Source organism: Microcebus murinus, chromosome 25 (assembly GCF_040939455.1).
Source record: "Microcebus murinus isolate Inina chromosome 25, M.murinus_Inina_mat1.0, whole genome shotgun sequence".
Classification (NCBI taxonomy): domain Eukaryota; kingdom Metazoa; phylum Chordata; class Mammalia; order Primates; family Cheirogaleidae; genus Microcebus; species Microcebus murinus.
In genome coordinates this window covers 5,411,387-5,431,158 of record NC_134128.1, presented here as the reverse complement: position 1 = coordinate 5,431,158, position 19,772 = coordinate 5,411,387, and the positions used below count along the sequence as shown (strand labels likewise).

The window sequence follows — 19,772 nt, the reverse complement described above, 5'->3', positions numbered from 1 at the left end:
TAATGACTTGAAATAAACTAAAAATAAAACCACAAAGAAACAAAAATGAAGAGGTGCATAATGGAATGATACATTGTATTACTGGACTGGAAGATAAGATATTTTAAACATGATCATTCTAAAATTACTTCGTAGGTTTTAAAAAAATTATATTCAAAGTTTCTATGAGATTTTCTTTGGAACTTAAGAAAATGTCCCTAAAGATATAAATGAGGACTTTCTTATTAGATAGGAAGATGAGTAATATAATGCTGTAATAATTAATACCATATGCCTCTGTGTAAAACTCAATCACAAATTAATGGAACCGAGTAGCCCTAAAATTGATGTGAATATTCATAAAAACCTGTACTTACGAAAAGATACACAAACCAATAAGAAATGGATGGGTAATGCTTAAAATTTCTCTGATTTAAGGAGAAAAACTAAGAGTCTTACCTGATGATGAATACCAAAATATTTCCCAGATGCATTAACCATTTAAATATAAGAAGTAAACAAACAAACCAAAAGAAACCAGATGTTATGAACTTAGTGTTTCACAATCTCTGCTTAGAAAAGGACAAAGCATAAGACCTAATAAAAGGAGTTACAAAGAAAAACTGATAGATTTTTGCATAAACATTAGAACCTTCTAGATATTCCAAAGCATTGTTAATAGTTAAAGAGCTGAAGACAAACTAGTTAAAATATTGAGAACAAATGTAAAAAGTTAATATGTTTAATGTAGAAAGAGCTCTTATCATTAGCAAAAGCATTAATATTCCCAATGGAAAAATGGGCACAAGCTGTTAATTTATTTACAAATGAAGAAAGGCAGACAGAAAACAAGCATACGTGTGAAAACTCTAGGACTGAAAAAAATTATAAATGAAAACAAGTTACTAATTTTTACTCATCAAAATGGCAAGTATGAAAAAACATTTTAACAGTAATTAGAATGTGCTAATTTCATTATTCTCAAACATAATGGTGAAGTGGTGAAGAGTCAACATTTTGAAAAGTGATTTGGCAATATGTAAAAACAAAACAAAACAAAACACTGAAATAGTTTATATCATGGACCCAATAAACCTACTGACTAGAAGATAGCCTAAGGAAACAATCAGAGCTGGAAAAAAAAATGTATGTACGTGGCAAGAAATAAAACTGGACAATAAGAGAATGATTAATAAGTAATGACACATTCATATGTGGAAAATTCATTTTTCAAAGAATAACCTTAGCAAACTGCTAGCAATCTAACTACAGAACAAAATATTGCAGACTTGGAATTGGAATACTGTAAATAGGTCAGTTCTAATACGTGAGGTGGTTCACTAACAACAGCACCTAAACATAGAGTTCTAGAAAAGCCAAGTGACCAGTTGAGTAAGAAAAAGGTACTCTCCAATAGCGTGAACACTCTTCATCCCTTGCTGACTTCATTCTGTATAAATTAAGAATCTGAACAATATTGCAACCTGGCATAGCACTTCCACAACCAAATATGATCAGACTAGACTAGTGTCATCCCCAGATAAGTCATCTTTGCTGCAGACTGTCTTGAGCCACTGCAAGGTTGCTTGCTATTTCCTCCTGCCAGTTTGTGACCAGACATGCTCCAATAAGGAATGATGGCTTTTCAAAACTACTGGTCTATTTCACCTGACCTTGATAGGAATCAAAAACTCATTTATCTATGTGTTATAAAGTATGAGCAGAGGGCAAGAAAAAAATAAATGTTGCATGTTTAAAATCAGAGAATGTTCTTCTATTCTGTGTTCTTAAAAGGTCAATATAAGAAAATGACTAAAGACAATCAATAATTTTTTAAAGTTTGGATCTTTGGAAAAAATTAATGTAAGTTTTCATCTCAGGCTATATATCCAAATATTTTTTCAGATGAATTAATATCAACATCATTTTGAAAAATAGCCAAGATGCAATGAAGGGCCTTAGATGCCACCATTGAGTTTTCCTTATTCTCCAGGCACGAGAGTGAATATTTTTGTTGTTTAACTGTATCCATAATCCTATGGACAGTCATACACAGAAGACGTGCTCACAGTGTTCAGCATGACAGCTCACAGTCCCCAACAAAGATGGCACTCCCATGTGCTCTGTCATGGCACCCTGTTTTGATGGCTGTGCACATATATGCAAGATGGCTGGGAGCAAGAGAGCATTCTGACACCATCGGCCAGAACAAAACTCATTACCCTTTGGGGACTCTAATCCACGACCTCAGCACAATGGAGATGGCAGAAGTAGATGGCAGAGATGTAGTGATCATGTCCAGAAGACAGTCGATGGTCCAAATGGATGTGTCTAGTGATCTCACCCCCGAAACAGGCTGCTGTATCCTCCTGCCCCTCCTGTGCTATAACTAGGAGAGGTATGAGGAGCAGGCTGGGGCAGTGCCTTGCCTAGACCTAAGAGTACAGTTTAAACAGTAATAGTTCAGTCTTCAAGGCTCTGGGTATTAGTGCAGAGTACCCAAATCAGTGAGTGGCAAAAAGCTAACAGCCCATGAGCTACAAGATAGGTACAAGATAGGTAAGCCAGCCCTGGGGCATCAGTATTCAATTGGTAGAAAAAGAAGAGCCCAAGGACTGGGTTGTGTAGTTCAGAATGGGGCTGGGGGCTGCTAGTTGCCTCTTGGGAAGGTCACAGAAGGCTGTGAGTCAGATCCCCTAAACAGTAAGGCATCTCCTAAGTTCTAAGGACACTCTAAGCAGGACAAGCACCTTACTAACTCTTCACCTTGGGTAAACTTGAGAGAACACACACACTGCAGAGTAGAAGCAATAGGGCAAGCATGAGAACTGAACACGTCTCCAGGAGCTACAGGCACGAGGCAGCACAAGGCAGAGAGGAGCACTTTGGAGCTGAGCTGTCCACCTCAAGATCAGAACCTGGGGACAGTTCTCTTTGTCTCAGGAGGGGCCAGCCCAGCTGAAGGGCAAGTTAGATAGATGGTGGAAACTTGCAGAAGGCAGGTTGCAACCATGGCCAGAGTGAGTCTGCCTTTAACATGCAGCAGTGAAAATTCCTCCATTCTAAGATTTCCTGTAGGTCGTTATACCGCTTGAAGGTCACAGACTGTCAGGAGGAAATGGAAATTTACCCAAAAAAAATGATTGCTTAAAGAAAAAATTACAGTAGCAAGTATTATATGTTTCTGTTCTGCGAATATCTGATTTAGACATGATACATATGCAAATTGTACTCTCCATGGATACTTAAGTAGTGTGATTATTATTAAGATGAGAATAATACTGAAATGTAATTTTCTAAAGCAAATATTGGCAATGATTTTTAAATCTATCTCCCTTCTTCTGAATGCAAAAATGTTGAGATGTTAGTCAATTCATTAGCTGAAAAAAAAGTGCATTTCTGATCAACTAAAACGTAATGAAACTATTATAGAACTATAATATAAATACATATCTTACCTTCTGGCTATTTAATACAGCCATAACCTTTACAAGCTAATATTTATCATGATAAACACATGAAATAACCACAAACTGCATTATGCTAGTGCCAACATCAGTATGCTGCTGATAATTTGTGATTATAAATGTTTATGTCACTTTTGTAATTAGGAGGTTAGGATGATGTTAGTAGACAGTGTATGCATTCCCCCAAAGGAACAAAAATTCACAGATCCATTAGAGAGCAAATAAACATATGCCTTTTCTGAAATATTTGTATGCTGAGAAGCTCATGAGAAGTTTGCCCTTAAAAAAAAAATAGTATGAAGAAATTTAACCTGAACAATCGGATTTTGTTGAATACAATCCATTTGCCATAATTTTCACTTGCTGGCTGTCCACTTTTAGTGGCAATATCTTAAGTGAAATTTAAGGATATTCAGCCTTCTGCTTTAATTTATCCTGGTGAAGGAAAAGAAGTCAATAAACAAACACTAAAGCAGATTAGATTTTCAGAAATTCTGGAGATTCAACACATTCTGACCTTTTTTATCTCTATAATACACACACACCTACATGCATATTTATAATTTCGCATAAATGTGACCATAGCATGCATTCCAGGATTCTTTTTTAATGCAGTGCTTTTTTTCTTTTTCTCTTTTTTTCCTGTTTCATTCCTTCTGTGCCCCTCTCAACTCACATTACTCACCCCCAAGGGAGCCCTTATTATAAAACATATATTCCTTCATGTTTTTTGCAGATATGCATATATGCACTTATGCATACATAACAGAGATTTTTCTCATTGTTTTATATAAATAGAATCATAATGTAAACACTTAAGCAACTTGCTTTTCTAACTAAATACCTTGGCAAGAATCCCTCCACATCAGCTATTAATAGTATAGCTATAATTTATTCTTTTTAATGGCTACATAATAGTCTATTTGTGAATCACAATAATTATATAACCATTTCCCTATTATTAGATATTTGCTTTGTTTCAGTTTTTTTGCTACTATGAAAAATGTTGCAGTAAATATCTTTGAGAATGTTCTTGTATACTGGGATTTAATTGTATGGAATAAATCTCTAGGGATGGAGTTATGGAATTGAAAGGTATTTTTGGTTTTGATAAATTGCTTTCCTAAAGGACTCTAACAATTGACATTTCCTTCAACAATTTGTGAGACTACACTTGTCCTGACATCCTGTCCATCGTGTTATGCTTTTTAAAAAAATCTTTGCCAATGTGTCTGAAGTAAAATGGCATCTTACTAATATTTTATATTTCCTTGTTTGCTAGTAAACACAGGTTCCTTGCCATGCTTATTTGCTTTTTGGATTTGCCCATCGTGAACTTCCTACTTATATCTTTTGCCCATTTTTTTTTCTGTTGGTCTATATTTTTTTTGTAGTCATTTGTGAGCACTCTTTGCACATTAAACATATCAACCCCGTATTTGTCCTGTGTGTTGTAACCATACCTTCTCAAGTCTATCATATGTCTTTTGACTTCCTTGCCATAGAAAGATTTTTATCCATATTTTTAGGGGCAAATATGCTTACCTTTTTTAGTACTTCTAAATTTTAACTACAACATTTATACCCCTAGATTGTTCATGAATTTTTCTAAATTTTCTGCCAAAAGTTTTATTAGTTCTTTTATTTGCTATCTATAAAGCATCGGGAATATCTTTTTATATGTGGTGGCAATAGTGATCCAGTTAACAAAAGTATATTATCTTCTACTCCTCACTTAGCACTGTGTCACTAAGTGAAAAAGGAATCAAACCTCTTAGCATCTTCAAACACCTACGCCATGCAGACACCCAGTGAAATGGCAGGAGGACCTCAAAACCTAAGTCATGATCCCCCCACCCAGAAACTTCTGGTCCCACTATTTTAAAAAATGACAGGTAAAAAGAGTAAGTGGTAAGAAATATAGAATTAGGTTTTATATTGGTTTTCCAGAGATGCTATATCAAAACACTACCAACTGGGTGGCTTAAACAAGAGAAATGTGTTTCCTCACAGTTCTGGAGGCTAGAAGTCCAAGATCAAGATGTCCCCAAGGTTGTTTTTCTCTGAGTCCTCTGTCCTTGGCTTGTAGATGGCCATCTTCACCCTGTGTCTTCACGTGGTCTTTCATTCGTGTGTGTCTGTCCTCATCTCTACGTATAAGGACACCCCACTTACCTGATTTTAACTTAATTACCTCGTTAAAGACCCTATCCCCAAATACACTCACATTGTGAAGTAGTGGGGGGTGAAGACTTCAACATGTGGACTTTGAGGGGGCCGACTCAGCCCCTGACAGGTTGCAAATGGTCTGAACAGCCAGCAGGTGCCACTGGTGTTCAATGAGGGGGGACCACTGGGCCGTCAGTGAAAGCTTCATGAAAGAGACAGTGAGATTTCAGAGAGGCTGTGAAAAGCTTTCCTCCTGTGAGAAGGTGAGATTCAGCGAAGTCACAGCGTTAGGCACACGTGTCAGGATTGTGTTGAGGTCACTGTACTGACCACAGCAGCTAGCTCATTTGGTGGAAAAGCTGGAGATAAAATTGGAATTGCTGAGACTGTAAATGACCTGGATTCAGGAGAATTTTAAGCTTGATAAAGAAGGAAAAAAGAGGCATCATCATAAATTTTTGAAAAATGACATTTTATAATTAAAGTGCTATTTAAGGAAGGAAAATCTGGTTTTCATTTGTGAGATAAAACATGGAAACCAGATTAAGACTCTGCCATAATAATTATAATGAGTTCTTTTGGCCTAGAGGGGTGGCAGTGGTAAACGAGAAGAACTGGATGAATATTAGACATTTTGAATAACATATCAAAAAAATTGAGAAGCCAGGCATGGTGATTCACGCCTGTAATCCCAGCACTGTGGGAGGCTGAGGCAGGAGGATCGCTTTAGCCCAGGAGTTTGAGACCAGCCTGGGCAGTAGTAAGACCCCATCTCTACAAAAAAAAAAGCAGAAAAATGAGCTAGGTGTGGTAGCGTGTCCCCATAGTCCCAGTTACTGGGGAGGCTGAGGCATAAAGATCATTTGAACCCAGGAGTTCGAGGCTGCAATGAGCTATGATGACACCACTGCACCCTACCCTGGGAGTGCAGGGAGGCAGAGCAAGATTCTGTCTCAAAAAACAAAACAAAAAAAAAAAAAATGAAAAACAGACTTTGCAGACGTTGATGATTGCCTGTCTGTAGGAAATGAAGAAGAGCAGTGAGGCAAAGATGACAGTGATACTTGGAACCTGGGAGACAGAAATAATGTTGAGGTTGTAGTGTGCAGAGTCCTAGATGGAGAAGAAAGATGACCACTGGTTCGTTGGAGTCTGAGAGTTGGAGATGGAAGCATTCAGTAGGGAATAAGACATTAGGACAGGGGCTAATGTGGAATTGGAGGGTGCAATGTGCAGTGTGCATTAGGAGGACATCCCTATGGAGTATTCTCTGCAAACCACAAGGAACTGGGAGGGAGATGACTCACTCAACCCATGAGGCAAAGGGGAGAGCCCTTACTCACCCAGCAAACTTTTATTAAGCACTTACTATGTGCCAAGCATTTCCCTAAGTGCCAGTAATACAGAGATCAATACGCTACGGCATCTGCCCTCAGAATGCCATCCGCAGTCCCGAAGGCAGGGAGGGTGGATGATGCTTAGTGATGGAGAGGTCAGAGATAACAGGGACACATGAAGGGCCTTTGGATTTGGCAATGAACTGCACCCTTGACCTTCTAGAAAGCGTTTTCAGCAGCCTGGGTTACAGGAATCAGATTGAATGGAGAACATTTGCTAAGAAAATGGAGACAAGCTCAAGAATGCCGTTACTCCCAGAAACTTTTTTGTTTTTCACTCTCCTGGCGCTTATTCAGATTCTTTGCCATCTTCAATTTAATTAACTTATAATCTCAATAGTAATGTTCTAATATTTTAATTCAGACCCCAAATAATATTAAAGTCAAGTTAACATTTAGTCACAGGCCACTTTCCTATGTTTCTAAAAATATTAAGAATATGTAATAACTTGATACTATATTTTTATGTTTCTTGCCATTCAGATTCAAATGAGTAATATAAGTGGATATGACCACTACATTTTAAAATGATAAAACTTGGCTGGGCGTGGTGGCTCACGCCTGTAATCCTAGCACTCTGGGAGGCTGAGGCAGGAGGATCACTAGAGCTCGGGAGTTCGAGCCCAGCCTGATCTCATCTCTATTAAAAATAGAAAAAGAAAAATTAGCTGGGCATAGTGGTGGCACCTGTAGTCCCAGTTACTCAGGAGGCTGAGGCAGGAGGATCGCTTGAGCCCAGTGTAGGGCCGATGGCCACTCTTCCCCTTTCTTCCTCCACCCCATAACTCCGCCAAGTCACACAAGACTGCAGCCCTTGCACAACCGCTGCACCCGTTATCAACCACATCCTGTTATCAATGGAACATCTTAACCCAGGCACCCTGCCAAGACAAAGCAGGAAGACATCCAGGTGCAGAACTTCCTGCCTAGACCCTGCATCTTCCCAGAGACAGCAAAAAAGCAACAGCCAGCTCCTCTATCAAAGCTAGCCCAGAGTCCTGGGCAGCACGACTTCTGGGGCCCCTTTTTCTAGGACCCTTGAACCTCGCCCGGGAGTGCTTTAATAAATGCTACCTTTGATAGCGAATTAATTCAGCTCTGATTACCTTCTTTTGCCACCTCCACGAAACCTTACACCCAGGAGTTTGAGGTTGCTGTGAGCTATGATGACACCACGGCACTCTAGCCTGGGCGACAAAGTGAGACTCTGTCTCAAAAACATAAAAAAATAAGTAAAATAAAATAAGATGATAAAACTATGCAAGAGCCAACAGGAGCTCTTGGGAGAGACGTTAAGTGAAGGGAAGGAAAAAATAAAAGACTGTTATTTGTGCTGGTGGCAAGAATTCAGACTTTCCCATCATTCCTTGTGCCGGTGACAGTGGAACTCAGGATCCAGAAATGGCTCCGATATTTGGACTCTTCACACCTCTTCTGTCCCTTCCTGGGTAGAAGCGAGAGAGAGAAAATGGTAGATGAACCTGCAGGGATTGGTTGCAAAAGTACTTTTCCTTTTGTCGATTACTAATCTCTATTAACATAATCTCATTAATAAATATCTTATTTTCTTTCTTGTATTCAAAAGAGGACAGTAGTGCATGGTTGTTGAGGTTTTCTCTGATTAGCATTATTTCATGCATTACACCTCTTGGAAATACTCCCAACTAGCTGATCTCCTTTGTCATCCAGCAATTTCCCATAAATTGTGACATGAACGAGCTTGATGATGTTCGAATATGAATGCTGTTGTGATAAACATGTTCCCCTAGTGGGCTGATCATGGGACTAGGAGGTCAGACACCTTGAGTCTTCCGTGCTGGCTAGAGCTGATTTCCACTGCCAGTCACAATTGTTTACACACAGTAGGTATAAATATTCATTGATTAGATTTGGCTTGATGTGATTAGTGTGGTTTGGGACAATTCGGTTTCTCTTGTGTATTTCTACATCTGGAGATTAGGAATCGCCACTGCCCCTTTAGTAGATGCAATCATGATCTACTGCTGCTTTTAAAGTCCTGCTTAGAAATAGGTGCTCAGGTATCTGTTGAATGCAGCCACGCCCAGCTCCCACCCTCACTCTGATGTTTGTGTCAAGCAGACATTCTTGCACAAATGCAGTCAAGATGGAATGATCAAGAATCATGAAAAAAGTGGACAGAAATACTTAGAGGCCCGTTAGCTCTGTAAATATAAAGCCACTTGTAATGAACACCATCAACCAAGCATGCAGATCACCAAAGCTCAGTGCTGCTCCAGCTTTGAGAACTTGGCTGTATTGATAGAAAGAGCAGGAAAAGATGATGAAATTTATTCTTAGTCACTATTTTTAAAGTAAGATCTGAAGATTCTAATGGTTTGAGATTCTAAATTTTGGTGAAAGGCTAGATTAGGCTTTTAGAAAAGAGTCAACCCTGCAAAAGGACAGTCTCTCCGTTTGGGCCATAACACAGGAGGTGGTACTTTAAAATGAAGACCATGTAGTACTTGGGTGGATGGGTCACCACGAGAGTCCAGGGACAGGGGCAGGAAAGGGAGAGCAGAGATTGTATGAGCATTATAATCTCTTTAAAGTTTTTGTGGGAGTTTTCACCCCTCACCCCATCTGTCTCTGAACTGCTGCTCCCCACTCTGCAATACCAGACTATGCGTTCCTTTCCTTCCTCCTCTTGTCTTCTCCCAGCTGTCAGGGTCCGAGACCACCAGAGAACTGGAGGAAAGCACGTAGTGGGGGCTGTAGAGGTTAATTGGGGGAACAAAGGCATTTCCTCTTTCTCCCAGCTGTAGCCTCAGTTGCATGTAGATAATTTCTCAGTTACCCCAGAAGGGAAGCATTGCTTGATAGTGGTCTTTGTCACTGAATTCTTGTTTATGGTCACCTTTCTTATAGGTAACCCTAAAGGAGAAGAATCAAAAATGTTGAGACCCCCAAGACGACCCCGGAAACCCAAAACATTAAATAACCCCGAAGACTCCACATACTATTACCTGCTGCATGTAAGTGGCTCACTCTTACCGTCGGTGGCAGCCAGAGCATGAGCCAGGCCCGTGTGAAACTGTGGCTATGTTAGGCCTGTCACAGAAGGCCTGGCAGAACGGAGATGCCACTTCGTTTCCTCTTCACTGCCCCTCCTCTGGCACTTTGTCCTCCTCCAGCCCTTCTTCCCCACGCCCAAGCTGCTCCCATGGTCGTGCACCCACGTGTCCTCCCAGCAGCTTCTCTGCTGGTCCATTCACCTGAGCTGAGGTGCAAATATCAACCCAGAAAGAGAGCTCCATCACGCAGGAGCTCCCGAGAGAGGGGCCTTAGTGTAAATTGATGGGTTATGGTGAAAGTAGAATAAGGAAGGGGAGAGGTAGACATTTATTGAGCATCTTTTAAATTCTGGGTCTAAAGTGAGCCATTATCACATCCACGGTGATATGTAACCCTAGAAGTAGCCCTTAACGTGATACCCACATCTGGCGAATCAGGATTCTGAGACCGAGATAAGCACGTCTTAGTTGTCAGGGCCATTAACTTTATTGTGGTCTCAGACTCACAGTTCGCAGCTTGAGAACTCATCGGCGCCAGCCCTGCCAGCCCACCATTCCCCTCCCCGTCCTGTTCCCCACTGTGCCACCGTCATCTGCTTGGTTTCCTACACCAAGAACCTGGGAGTCGTCCTGGATCCTGCCCTCCCTCTCATACCTGCTGTCTCATCAGTTGCTCTAAATTGTGCTTCTACCTGCAAAAGCTGGCTCCAGTCCACCTCCCTCCTCTAACCTCCCAGCAACTATTTCAGACCACCATCATTTCTCACTCCGGAACATTCCAGGCCCCACCTAAATGCTGCAAATCTCATCCTTTCCTGCCTGCACCAGAAAATGTCTCTAAACCCTAAATTTGATGATGTTCCTCCCTGGATAGTCCCTTTAGTGGCTCAGCAACTCCTTCAGCATAAACTCCAGGTTTCTTCCAAGGCCTCCCTCGCCAGACCCGGGACTGCGCGTCACCTTGCGTCCTGGCTGGCCGTGTCCCCTCGCCAGCCGGCAGCGTTCTCTCGGCTCCTGTCACTGCCCCCATTTGCAATGTTTGTTCTCTCTCCCGCTCCCGCTGCCACGGTGACAGAGTGGCTCTTCTCCACACCCTGAAGAACCCAGAGAATGGGCTAAAACCCAGAGAATTAATAGGAAATACGTTTCCCACCTCCGAGTTAGCTGATCTCTTCTAGTCCTTTCCCTGCTCCCCAGTGACTTCCCTCCAGTTTCCGCAGCAGTCTCCTCCCCTCGTGGAGCTGCCCACGAGTCGCTCGAGCATTCCCTTCCCCGCTCTTTCCCTGTGGACAATCCCCTCAGCGACCGTGACCTCAGTTGCTGCTAATTTCTGAGTCTTTGTCCCTGGCTTAGATCTCCCTCTAGCTCCAGAATCAAATATTAAACTGCCTGATGTTTGTTTTATGTAATCTACATGGATGTGCACAGGCACTGGATATAGATACACACACACACGCATCCATGTGTGGTGCACACACAGCTTTGTTGAGATATAAGTCACGTGCCATACCATTCACCCACTTACAGGTACAACTAAATGGTTTTTAGTACAATCATGACCACAGTCAATCTTAAGACATTTTTGTCACCCCCCAAAATAACTCCATACTCATTAGCAGTCACTCCCTGTCCCCTACCCACCTCCCACCAAGCTCTGGTGACCGCCAGTCTACTTTCTTTCTCTATAGATTTGCCTATTCTGGACATTTCATATAAATAGACTCACACAATATGTCTCTTAGCAAAAATCAACTAGTTTTACAAGCCAGTAATCTGACTATTATCCTGCCTCCTTCTTTCTCATCTCCCATATCCAAAAATCTACCTTGTAAATACCTCTTGAATTTCCCTGTTTCCCTCCACGCCTGTGCTAATGCCATCTTCCAGGCCAGCGTGTCCTGTCCGTATTTCTGCATCACTCCTCATACTCAACTCTTGGTCTCTCGTTTCCACCTCCTCTAACTAGCACATCTTCCACACTGAAGCCAGAGTTGTGTTTCTAAAATTAGCATCCAATCATGCTACTCACCATCCCGCCCCCCCCACCATCAACGGAAAACTTTCCAGCTGCTTCCCACTGCCCTAAGATACAAAGAAAGTCCTGTGGGAATCTGCCCAAGGCTTACCTTTCCAGCCTCAGTCCCTGATATGCATTCATCCCTTCAAACTCCCCCCTGCAGTCCTTCTGTCTCTTAATTTTCTCTTTTTCAAAATGTCATTGACATTTGTCCTTGGACATGCTCTTTCATCAGCCTTGAACACACTTCCTTTTCCTCTTCTCATTCATGATACAAACACCCTCAGCCTAGGTGTCTTTTTCTTCAGGAGGCCTTCCTGACACTCCCACATCCCAAGGGAGCTCTGCCTGTGTCCTCCCTCAGCAGTGTGACATTTTATCATGCTAAAGAGGGATTGATGTGGCTTCAGGAGGTCAAGGAGTTTGCCTGTTGCGTTTAGCCCAAAGTGTAATAGGCATGCGGTGCATAGCAGCTATACGCATGAGTGCAATGAAATAAAAGAGCAAAATACGATTAAGAGTAAATTGGGAAAAGTCTAAAGTTCCAGAGACCTGCGTTTGACAGTTACTTTATAAGGAGTACATTGAATCTGTAAGTCACTTTGAAAAACAAAATAAAACAAAAAAAAAAAAAAAAGGAGTACAGATTACGAAAGGATATTGATATTTTTTACACTGCTCAAAAAAAAAAAGAAGCAACTAATCAGACACTTGTTTATATAGGTAAATAGAATAACAGGGAACAAAATTAGAAATTATCAAACATTCCCCAATTACCCTGAATTTAAGCAGTAAATTATGCTCAATGACTTTTATTAAGTGCAACTGAAATGATTGTAACAGTTTCAACAACAGATATTATTCTGAGTATGAGAAATTGTAAGTCTTGAATGAGGTGAAATGTTTATTACTGATGTGAGAATTATGGAGTAGATTCTGAGCCTCATAAATGCACCCCTGCCCCCAAGAAGCAGCTTGCTTTGTCATTGCACTATTGTCTAAAATTGGATATAAAGTATTTTAATAATCCTAAGTTATTAGTGACTAGGATACTTTTTTGTAATGCTTTAAGTCTGTGACTTCACTGAAAAATAAAACACAGAAAACTAGTATATTACTATAATTGAAAACACCATCCCCAGGATTTGGAGTGTTACAAATAAATGAAATTTACAGCTGTAATGGGGACCCACTTCCTTGAACCACCAAAATACTTCCTATAATTTTAAATGGTTTTCATGAAAATCTTTCAAAAATATATTATACTGCATACTATAAACCTTTTCTTGATGACCCAAGGTCATTGTAGTGAGAGAAAAAAATGTCTGTACCTTATATTTTTTAATTATTATAGCTACATAATATGTACATAAATATGTACATATTTATGGGGTACATAAGACATTTTGATACAAGCACACAAGGTGTAATGATCAAATCAGGGTAATTGAGGTATCCATCTCCTCAAGTCTTTATCATTTCTTTGTGTTAGAAGCATTCCAGTTTCATTCTTTTAGTTACTTTGAAATATACAATAAATCATTGCTAAGTTTTATTGCAGCACTATTCAAACTGTCTGTACTGTATTCAGCTCTATGCATATCAGAGAGGCTTCCTGACTCGGTGTCTAAGGCAGTCCCCCATCTCTCTGTACCTCCCTGGCCTGCTTCATCTCTCCTCAGAGCATTTATAAAGATCGTCTACTTGTCTTCTGACTCCCCCTGTAGACTAAAAGCTCCATGAGGGCAGGGTCTTTGCTCACTGTTGACAGCCAGCTACTTGGAACCCTGTGCTGCTGAATGTAGTCACTAGAGCACTATTCATTAAATAACAAACTAGCAGTGTTGAGCTGTGGAAAATCATTTCCCTCACCCTTGGCCAACACAAACATCTGCACTTCCAGTTGTTTTCCCTATTTTTATAAGTTTTGTTTCTCCTTGGATGTCACTGCTCAATCTGGCTCAATCTGGCTGCATTAGCATCAACACCGGCTCTGTCCTGTGATCTGATGCCTTTCATCTCCTATATCTAGGAAATGTAGCTGCTTTCATGCAGAATCAGAGCGAGCCAAGCCTCAGAACGTGACCGGCTGGGCGGGGAGGCCCTGTGGTGCCGCACACAAAATGACATAGGGCCAGCGGTTTCCTCAAAAAATGAGTAACTGAATACAGTCCTATCCACGGTCCCTTCCAGTCTTACTATTCTCTCCGGTACTTTTCCTGAGCTAAGGCAATAGCTAGATTGGCCACTTCAGTCCTTGTCTTTTATTTCTATGTTTTGGCTCCTTCTGCATCCTCATGAAGCTCTCTAAATAAAGTACTAGTGTATTTCCAAAAGGACAGTAAGATTGTGTCCACCATGATGTCGTGGATCTGAATTTTAAAGTTTGGGCATAAAATGCATTTATCTCAGGTGGGGTTGGGGGAGTGATGTGCCAAATTCAGGAACAGATTCTTCCAAGTCCTCTGAGCTCAGACCTCTGTTCTTTCAAAGCCCTTCGAAAGAAACACCCTCACCAGAAAATCACATGGAGTCATTTTCATTTCCTCTCTCTCTCTCTTCTTTACCCTAGTTCTATGGGAAACTGACATAGGACATTAGCTTCTGTATTTTCATTTTACATTTCAAGTTTTTAATTATAATTTCAAAACTATAATTGAAAATATTGTGCATCTTAACAATAAATGCCCCCAATATAAAGCCCCATGTGATAAAATTTGTATTAAATTGTCCCCCTTGAGGAATGATATGCTTTTATATCATGATGAGGGAAGTGGTTTAATGTATCTTTGTTCCTTTTTAGCCCCGCTGCTAGGAAACTAAAATACAAACATAAGGCCCCATCTTAATATACCTTTTTCTGTTGCCCTCTTTGTTCCTCATTTACAACTTCTACTTTATTACTTTGACCATAGAACTACTTCTGTTCTGAGCCATCTTAAATAATTTTTGGAAAAATGTATTATTGAATTATATTTCATTAAAATATTCTAGCACAGGCAAGAGTGAAACAAGCATGGACAGTATTTCCTTTTCTAGAAATTCCCATAACTAAGAACCAACTTATAGACACCACCTCCCAGAAGGATGTGCTGATTAAGTACAAAAAGGGGTTCTCACCAGCTTGAGATTCAAGGGCAGATATTGTTTGATTCTTGGTTGTAAAGGGCATCTCTGTCACTCAACATAGTGCCATCATTTCAGCATGACTTTGGATTACAGACAGTGTTACCAAGGATAAAAGGGACTTGCTTTCAGGGATAATGGATCAGGGAGGTAGGACCTCTGTAGGAAACCACTACTAATGTCTTATCAAAACAGCAACAACCACCACAACAAACACCACTCTGGCCCCAGGGATCATTAACTGAACTGCTAGTGGCCACTGTACCTGTGTTGGTCACATAATTATATGTAAGGACATTAGATCAAGGATATGAGATAATAGGAAATGGGAAGGAAGACAGGAGTGTCACTGTTACCCTGTCCCTTCCATCCTTCTCTCCTGGCTGGTCTTCTCCCAGACTTGCCAAATTGAAGCACCAACTTCTACCTCATCCACCTGCTAAAATCCAAGCCAGTAAGAATAACAGACACTGTGAACTGTGAACTCATCCCCATTTGAGAGTATTGCAAATGATAAATCATAGGAAAAAAATGATTTACCATGTCTCTAAAAATAGTGGGGGAAGCTCCTCAATATTTACAAACCTTTATTAATTGCCATTATATTATCTTGCACTTTATAGTGCCAGCCAACACAATATCCGCAGTAGGGTTGTACAATTATATTTTTAACAGGTTCAAGGTAAGTGTGGTATTTGTTTTCTCAGCCTAAAAGACATATATGCTCTCCTAACATATAAATATATGAGCTCAAATGTATCAAGGTAGCACACAAAGAAACATCTTACTTAATGCTACAATACTAAAGATGATATTGCTTTGTTTCTAAGCTAAAATGTGCTACCATTTTGTTAGTGTTCAAGCTGAAGTATCGAATAAAATATATCTAATTATTTCCATATTTAAATATCTTAATTTGTGCCTTGGTATGCAAAGTTCTCAACTATGCAAACATTGTGCAAATAAAATGTATGTATTGTCTACGCTGCTATGTTTATGCTACAAATGGGCTTCTATATGTTTAGGACATCCCATTTCCATTCCTTTTATGGACTGACACACCTGTCCTCCACATCCACCCATCTGCTTTGCCTGCAGACAAGAATGACGTGTAAGCAAGACATCAAAGTAGTCTAATTAACCTGCTTAAACCACAGCTGCACTTGTGATAGAGAAATGGGCTTCCCAGAAATTTTACAATTTGCTCCCATTTGTAGGCAAATAGACCTCAGGTAACCTTGTCCATATTGGCCAGTGTGGTAAGCACTTTTTTCATTTAAGTTCAGCTTTGATCAAAATAATTAGAAATTTATACTAACAAAATTTGGGCAAATTATGTTTCTTTAAACCTAAAACATTGTATCCACTTGCTTCTTTCTAACTTAACTTTTTAGAAATAAATGTATTTACATATTAAGATTAGAGTGATATATCAATTACATTATATTAAGAGCATAATATTATATAGATCTTTTGAATTCTTCTATTCCCTTTAGAAGTCAATCCAAGAAGAAAAACGAAGACCAAGGAAAGACAGGTAATTATTATTTCTAGATTTCAGTAAGTCATCTTATTCAAACAAAAATATAAATCCATATGTTCACATTGTGATTAAAAATCACCTAATCTTATATGGCTAGATTTGGAAAGTAATGTGCTCTCAAAACATATTATAAAGATGTGGTTTGTATGTAATTTATAAGCTCTTGCCTATTAGAAATATATTGAGCCTGCACAGTACATACACTAAGAACTCCAATATGTTTTGAATGAATTGTACTGTAGAATTTGCTTCTCTTAGTCCATTAAATGGTTTTACTTGGGCAATTTGGACATGCCCATATCCATGAACTTTCTTTTCCCAAACTCCTTTTGGCTTTTTGTTCTTCAAACCATGCCAAATCTTGCTGCTTATAATTTTTATGGATTTGTTTTAAAAACATAAGGTCGGTGTCACCTGCAGGTGTGGCACACTTAGATTCACATTCTTCTTCTTCTCTTAATATAATATTTCAGTCTGCCAATATTTTACTATTTTAATGTTATACCACTGTTTGGATCAATATCCATGTCAACTAATCTCCAGACAGTGCTAATAACAAGAGTTCTGTTAAGTGTGAATGAACACACAGTTCTAATTTATGAATCGATGCCATTCTGAAAGCTCATCTATAAATTGGCATCTGTAACTTGAAAACCATGTGTTCCCAGAAGCACTGTTAACACCGGGTGCTTTCCAGATCTACCTCTTTTCCTCCTGTGAAGTCCCATCAGACTACAGATGCTGAGCACCACGGGAACCAGACTGTGGCTAAGCATATCCCAGAATTAAAATGAGTGAGGACACACCTTGAGCGCATGTCATAGGCAGGTATTATAATCTAGCACAGATTAATCCCATAAAGACCAACAGGTAGAGGGAGGACAGAATGTTACCCATGAAGGAGCTAAGTCATGAAATCTTGTGTATATCAATGTACCTGATGGCTGATAAAATTTGAAAATGCTGTGTGTTAGCACAAAAAAAGCCAGATTTTCTGGTGATGGCCCAAGAGTCAGAAGTGAAGTCTGATCTAGACTGGCCAAAATGAAATATCATAATTACTGGCAATTCTAGTAACTACTAGTTTGGTGCCAAGTTACATGTGACAGAACCAGGAAAACCTACTCCAGCAGCTAATGTTCTGTTCAGGGTAAGAGATGAAGGTTTTTCTTTTTATTTAGAGTATATACTGTTTTTGCACATTTCGAGACTTCCCCAGTTTTTATTGGCATGTATGTGTTACTTCTAAATTATAGTAAATATTCTTAAAGAAGAAAGCAAGCCTCTTGCAAGTTTAAATGATTAGAAAATGAGATTGATGCTATAGTGTGTTTATGTGTTCATTTACAGTCAGGGAAAATTATTAGATTTGGAAGATTTCTATTATAAGGAATTTTTGCCCAGTCGTTTTGGACCAAAGGATCGTAACCCTAGTTTAAGAGAACGAAGACCTCAGCGAGAACTCCAGAATCAATGTTTTAAGGCTAATGAAAGGTAATAAACTATACTTTAAAGTACAGCATTTTCAATTTTATACTCACAATTCTATTTCTTAAGCAGTTTGATTTATGTGTGGATGAATGACAAAGCATTCTCACTGACTTTTGCATCTTTTAAGTGATATGTTGTTTACAAGTAAAATCATTAAGTATTATGGGAGAGGAATCAAGCATCTCAGTTTTTCTAGCAAAATCTGTTTATACCTGTTGTCTTGGTATAATTATTAATAGTATCTCCTTTAAAAAGTGCCTTAGTTTGGATGGTAAGTTATTTTGTCAAACTAATTATAAGCAATATGCCATATCCAAAATCTTCATTCAAGTTTTAACCAATGTAATTTTAATCACTTGCTTCTTTATTATGCTGGTAATTTCTCAGAATCAGTGATGTCAGACCCAAAAATACTTGGGAGAAAGATTCATGGAAAAACACATATTTTGGATTTGATATCTCACCTTGCCACTGACTTTTTTACATTAATTACTTATTTTGTAGCTTATTTACTACTTTGGAGATTTTGGTTTTTTCTCCAAAAAATAGTTGTGAAATTTTGAGACCAAGGTACATAACACGATGGAGACACAGTACAGGAGAAATGGAGCAGCGGCAGGCAGCGCAAAGCCATTTACCCAAAATCCTGAGGGTACATCTGTCATCCTAGAGCCCTCAGACCCCTTACAGTGTGACATGGCAGCCAAGAGAAGAGGTTTTAGAGTCGGGCAGTTTTAGATTTTTTTTTATTTCGGCATATTATGGGGATACAGATTTTAAGGTTTCAATAAATGCCCATTCCCCCCCACCCCCACAAGTCTGAGTCTCCAGCATGACCATCTCCCACAGTTTTAGATTTTTATCCTGATTCTGCCACATAGTAGTTGAGTGACCTTGCTCGAGTGACCCAACCTCTTTGAGCCTTGCTCCACTCCTGCTAAAGGATTTACTAATGACTGCCTCTCTGTTTTGTCGTGGAGATGAAATGACAGCATACGTAATACTACATGTGGCAGAGAAGAGGTGGCGGCTATTACCACCTTTATTGGCTTTTGAGAATCCACTTGAACTATGATTTTTGCCCCTTGTCTCCAAAAGATGATGTGCTCTTCCATCTTGTGGTCGAGAACTGGGTGTGGTGGCTCACGCCTGTAACCCTAGCACTCTGGGTGGCTGAAGCAGGAGGATTGCTTGAGCTCAGGAGTTGAAGACCAGCCTGAGCAACATCAAGACCCTGTCTCTACTAAAAATAGAAAAATTATCCGGGCATGGTGACACATGCCTGTAGCCCCAGCTACTTGGGAGGCTGAGGCAGGAGGATCACTGGAGCCCAGGAGTTTGAGGTTCCAGTGAGCTATGATGATACCACTGCACTCTACCCAGAGCAACATAGCAAGACTCTATTAAAACAAAACAAAAAACCTAAAACGTTTTGGAGCTTGGAGATGAACCCAGAGTTCTGTACAGGAGGACACCAAATGCCAGAAAGATTAAGTGACTTGGCCAAGGTCGCACATTAAGTTAGTGAACTAAAATCCAAGATTTTTC

The 19,772-nt window shown here is 39.8% G+C and overlaps 1 protein-coding gene across 1 annotated transcript in view; it reads left to right on the top strand.

Annotated features, from left to right (window-relative positions):
* The window catches only part of MYO3A (myosin IIIA), a 202,469-nt gene that overhangs the window by 174,725 nt on the left and 7,972 nt on the right, over window positions 1–19,772 (top strand). Inside the window, exons 30-32 of the mRNA XM_020284090.2 lie at window positions 9,902–10,008; window positions 16,687–16,727; window positions 18,084–18,227. Coding sequence (XP_020139679.2) covers window positions 9,902–10,008; window positions 16,687–16,727; window positions 18,084–18,227 — 292 coding nt within the window. The remainder of the gene's footprint in view (window positions 1–9,901; window positions 10,009–16,686; window positions 16,728–18,083; window positions 18,228–19,772) is intronic.